The following is a 6,000-nucleotide window of genomic DNA, read 5'->3' as shown; positions in this document are numbered from 1 at the left end:
CCAACAGTAGAGGTGGCCACAAAGTGTCACCACCGGATCTTGGACGGTGTCTAGACATATATTACATTCGAAAGTGCCGGAACCATAATTATTTTCAGGTTTATCAATAGCTTTAGCCATGGGAGTTTTGTACGTAAATATGTGAATGGTTGTAATCAAACACGATGGAGTGTGTTCTTATACCGGTTAGAATAGCAAATATATAGATTTAAAAGTTGTCCTGTTACTCTAAGGAAAAGTAATAATTTCTCTTCGAAACTTCCAAAACACATTTCTTATTTATTCTATTCAAAGTAACCACGTCTATTTGGTCTTCTGTGTAGACTAAATTTGAAAAGGTTTGAATAAGATCCAAATTATATAAAGATATAATTATTCACAATTTTTTTTAAATGGTATGTTACCGACAGCATCTATGAACATTAGATTCGAAAACAAATGATGTGATCTTCTTTTCTTTGTGTTTCCAGACAGTGGCGGAACCAGAACATTTTATCCGGAGGGTCACAAAATAAACATTATTTTTTATACCGTAACTAAATCTTTAAATCCACACAGCTAATAATCTTAATATATTCTTAACAAAAGTTTTGCTTGAATTGTTTTAAGTGTAATATCCCAATATTATGTCTCTAAATAACAAAATAATGTTAAAAGGGTTAAATAAATTTGTTAAATTGAAACATAAATAATAAAATTAATGACTTAGTTATATATTTTTTTAAAGGATTGAAAACTTTAAGAGAAATCAAATTAAGTTAATAAAATCAAACGTAACTAAATTAATAATCTAACTCATTTATAAAGTAACAGTTTGGTCTAAAAAAAGTAACTAATAAATAAATAACTTCACAAGCAATAAATAGTAAAAAAAACATTTATATGTTCTTCATCTTCCTCACAAGTAGATTTAACCAGCGCCTTCATCTCCGAACACCGGAAAAAAATTTCAAAATGTTTTCTTCACTTTTCTTTTCTTCTTTTCTCACTTCTATTACTCCTCAATGTATATACTTAAAAGGTCAAACTATTAAAAACATTTTGATCTTAGTTACCCTACAAATACCAATTCCGGTCGGCCGGAGTGTCAACGGACCCTCCTGACCCCCTTGTGATCCCGCCTCTGTTTCCAGAGATTTCCATCCTTTCCCTGTCTACCCATTTCTCTTTTAACCCCATTCCCCACCCTTTGCCTTTTAAATATTCTTATTTGTTATAATATTAGCTCTAATTATAACAAGATTATTGAAATGATAATTGATCTTTATTATATCTAATAGACAAGAGAGTGAAGAGATATATGAGTTGTTAATTCTACTGGGATGATATTTCATTTCCATCGTTGTAGTATTTATACTACACAAAAGGTAAATGTACAGGAGACGAACATGACCATTAATTACATCTTGAGTGTTCTTGTGGCCAATGTCTTTTGACAAAATTGAAATGTGTCATTCATAAATAGTGTCGGTGGTTCACAACATTATTATTATTCTTGTATATTTTGTGTTACAAGAATCATTTTTTATACAAACTAAATTTCAACTATATAAAATCTATAAATATTACTTTATTAGGTTATTGGTTTTTTTAATAATATCAACTTTAACTTATTAACCATGATTAATATCAACTAAAGAAATGTTTTCTAACAGTCTCAACTTTTAAATAAACGTATCACCATCTGTTTTCGTAAAGCATCACACATTTTTTTTTTTTACTTTTCCTTGGAATCTTTTTCTATATTTACTATTTATATTTATATTTGCTATAAATTTACTTCGAACAAAATAATAAAGATTTGAAGGAAACATACAATGAATGATACAAGTACTAAAACTTCATTCACCATTCAGTAGCAATTACACTCATTAATTACGAATTAAGCAACAATCCATAACTCTTTTTTCCTTAATTTTTTTCCTTTATTTTTCATCACAATTTATTTCAACAACACAAAGCACACTCCTGAAAGCGTTATCTCTATGCATATAGCTCCATCCTCTGCAAAATCATAACACAAATAAAGTAATTAATCATAAGTACATCCTACAAAATATTCACATAATCTTACTCATCTCATAAATCTATTTACTGTTAATAGAATTAATCAGTTTCTATGCTAATTAACTAAGAAATTCTGAAATCATGCTCGACGAAGATATGATCATGTGTCTAAGCTGAGCCTTATCACTCACGATCAGATCGATATAAAGCTTGAATCGAGCAAAACCTTATTAAGCCCAAACTGAGCCTTGTATGAGAAGATTGTTTAGGCTTGTTGTTGAGCCTCTAAAAACCCAAGTGCATATTCAAGTTTTATCTTAATATATTTCTTTGTATTAATTACAAACTGCACAACCGAGCCCTAGCTTGTTAAATCAGTGCAGAGCATAAGCCGAGCTTAGGATAGTTAAGGTATTTAAATTAAGAGGGTGTTCGGTGAGCTTTTAAATTTGCTTATTTAAGCAAAAGTCACTTTTTAAAAAGTTTCATATTGAAGCTTTTGAAAGAGCTTTTGTGAAATACCTTGTGCTTTAAAAAAGCAAATAATCAAGTTTTAAAAGTTTATCCAAACACCCTCTAAAATATATAAATAATAAAATAGTTATTAATTTAATTAAAGTTATAATATAAACTATTTAATTAAAATTATAAATGAGCCGACCAGAGCTCAAGCTCTCATAAGTTAAAACAAGACAGGTCTAGAAATATATGCATACCAATGCTAGATCGAAGACGAAGAACAATACTTTCAATCTAATCGCTATCGCTGCTGCTACTGCTGTCACCGTCATGATGCCCTTCCTTCTTCTCTTTCTTCTTCTTCTTTTCCTTCTTCTTCTTCTTCTCGCCTTCTCCGCCTTCTATGCTTCCTCCCTCACCGTGGATTTTATCCTTGATCTTATCAATTATCCCTTCCTTATGCTCACCTTCCGCCTTGTGATCCTTGGACTCGCCCTCGTGCTTCTTTTGGTCCGGAGCACACTCGCCTTCGTGCTTCGGGTGCTCGCCTTCGTGCTTCTTGTCGCCACCGATGTGGAGAGCGTCGCCGATCTTGTTGATGATTCCTGACATTTTGTTTTGTTTTGTTTAGCTTTGGTTACTTGTTGAGAAGATTTGATTTGTTGTGGGAAATATGTGACACTAGAAGGGGTTTATATAGTGGAAATGAGAGGGCCACGTGGCAGCTGTTTCTGGAAATATCTATCTAACGTGGGGTCCATTTAATGTGACTATTTATGCTTTATCCGTTTTAATATTTGGCAAACCGACCAAATTTAATTGGTCCGTTAAATATTGTTTTTCGTGTCAGTTATGAAAAAATATTTTTATTTATTTTCAAGGACGAGGGCGTGACGCGGCAGAAAAGAAAACCAATAATTTATTGTTTTTTTTGTGTTTAACAACTATTAAACATTTAAACCCGTTGATTATGGATTGGATTAGTTAAACCGAACTGAACCTGTGGCGGGGTTAGTGTTTGGTTTGGATGGGGAGTCCGAATGGGACGGTTTTAACGGTTAGGCGTTTAGTGGTTTAGTTTTGACAGTTTAACGGTTTGTATGATATATATTTTTTTATGCTTTAAATCATTAGTTTGTATTACAAATAATGAGAATTAAAGATGGTTAAAGTTTATAGTGCATATACATAACTTTAGATTTCAATATAAATAAGAGCTATAGCCGATAAAGTTGAGATGCTTGGTTCAGTTTATAGAGCCGCTTCAAGTTTTAAACCAACCCGAACTATCAAACTTTGAAGAACAAACCATTAGGATCTTTTCTAGTGAAAGAAATTCTTCTACGATGGCTTCAAATTCAATCTTTAATCCTTTTTTATTTTTTCTTATCATAAATTGGTCACCGGTTCATAATTAAAATGTTTATTTCAATCTTTTTGTTTTCTTATTTAGCCATAATGATCCACAAGCGAGTGTCGGAATCAAAGTCGGCATCAAGAAGAATGACTCAACGATGTCCAATCACTCGTAATCTCATATGCCCAAATAGATTTAATTTAATTGAATGAATTTTTAAGTTTTCTTAATCAAAATTATGTAGTTTTGATGAGTTTCGCGTGTAAGCCTGGACGTTTAACAACACCATATTCATTCTCTCTTTTATTTATTTTATCTTACATATTTTGTTAAACATATAAGAACAAATACTATAAAAAATCAACTTGCTTTCTGTTTCCTCTCACAAAAGTCCTTTAAAAATGTTTCTCCGTATAAAAGACCAACATGTTAATGCTTTATAGTTTGGAGACTTTTATAAGAAAAATAAAAATTATATTAGTTTCTTTATTTTTTTGGTATTATCCCAATATATAAAGACAAGTTACTGTTAGTTTCATTTTAAACTTATAAAAAAATTTATATACATTTTTTGTTTTAAATTAATTATGACTATTTGCATTTTTAAAACTGGTAGAAGCAGTGTACCGGGTCCTGTTTGATGTCAAAAACAAGAGGAAAAAAAAAGTGTCGGTAAGGAGCATGGGGTCCATGCCACATGGCCTACATTCATACCAATAATAAGCTTCTTTTCCTGGATCACGCAAACATGGGCCCCCACTACTTCGCCACTTTCACTCCTTTAATTTAGGGATATTTATTATAATTTAATATTAAAATATTATGGTAATAAATTATTTTTAAATTTTGCCATGGTGAAGGTGATGCTCAACAATGAAGACAAAGAAGGAACAAGACAAGAGGTGTGCTTCATATGACCATAACATATGCTCTTAACGATAAGGCAAGATAAAAAAAAAAACACATGAATATCTACAAATAAGCTAAGATAGAGAATTCAAGATTAAGGGGTAGGATTGGTTCTTCTAAAGAAGGGGTTTCTCATGCGTATGTTATGCGTGCATACATGTGTTTGGAACTATGGACGACACTGATTACCTGATTGATTACTCACTTACCTATGAGGTTCATAGTTTCAATTATCAAGATTCCATTAACCTACACCTTAAAAACCTAACTTTAAGTATCATTTACTTATCTACCCTTTTTTTCAAACCTACATATTTGAGGTTACTTTTGCAAATTTTCGTCTCTTAGGAGATTTGAACCCCATCATTTCAGGAAGGAAACCCTTAAGAAAAACCTTCTTGACCACTTTATTAAATACCATTTATTTATATTTTAGGTTGCATATGGAACTATTACATTCGGTTCAATTTGTGCAAAAATGCAAGGCTGATTTTAGTAATCGAACATGCATACCATGTCCATCCAAAAGCTGTAAACTTTTTTTTACAATTAATTTCATACCCGAATGCATATCCCATTAGTTGTCCTCGTTTTTCTCACTTCGATTTTACCCATGTTTCAAGGTTTTTTTTATCAAGTGTGGTTTCTTCGATCTCAATCTCTATTTTTATGAGAACTACTTCAAAAGCTTATTTCAGTGTTACCGAGACTATGTATATGTACAATATATGATCTTGCAATTTTTTACTTAGAAGTTATATTTTGTTTTACGTGTCTTGAAAATCGAAAGTTCTGAATGAAACTTGCAAACAAGTGTTCCATTAAAATCCTTTATAAAAAAACCAAGTGACCAAACGAATACAAATTTAGGTATAAAGTTTAAAGTTATTAAAGCAATAATCAGATCAAAACGAATAAAACTTCTAGATATAAAATTAAAGTTATTAACTGTATGGGCAAGATCTTTTTAATGATAAAATATTTTAAAAAGTAAAGATATATCAGAAGTCTTTTAACATATAATAAATAAATAATTATTTAAAAAGAAAGAAAATCAACATGGCATATGTTAAAACCGTAGGTTATTTTTAATATTATATAACAAGTTTATTTAATTCAAAAAAATATTAATAAATAACCTTGGATTTTGATGAGACCACGTCAGGCCAACCCGAAAAAAACATCGTTAATAATTGTTGATATCATGTGTTGTGTTATTTTCATAGTTATATACATATGTTTGTGTGATTATGATGCGTAATTTTACG

At 30.8% G+C, this 6,000-nt stretch overlaps 1 protein-coding gene across 1 annotated transcript; it reads right to left on the bottom strand.

The window, feature by feature from the left end:
• Nucleotides 1-1,830: 1,830 nt before the first annotated feature.
• LOC143600626 (dehydrin HIRD11-like) lies at nt 1,831-3,091 on the bottom strand. Its single transcript, XM_077078256.1, has 2 exons — nt 2,724-3,091; nt 1,831-2,004 (listed from the first exon to the last, which is right to left on the bottom strand). Exon 1 carries the CDS (start codon nt 3,076-3,078, stop codon nt 2,761-2,763), a length of 318 nt encoding a protein of 105 aa, XP_076934371.1. The 5' UTR covers nt 3,079-3,091; the 3' UTR covers nt 1,831-2,004; nt 2,724-2,760.
• Between the last annotated feature and the right edge of the window lie 2,909 nt (nt 3,092-6,000).

Source organism: Bidens hawaiensis, unplaced genomic scaffold, assembly GCF_021521415.1.
Source record: "Bidens hawaiensis isolate Kalapana, Puna unplaced genomic scaffold, B.hawaiensis_p1.1 tig00054589_1, whole genome shotgun sequence".
NCBI lineage: Eukaryota > Viridiplantae > Streptophyta > Magnoliopsida > Asterales > Asteraceae > Bidens > Bidens hawaiensis.
The sequence above is the reverse complement of the archived record's forward strand: the minus strand, read 5'-3'. Positions and strand labels throughout refer to the sequence as shown.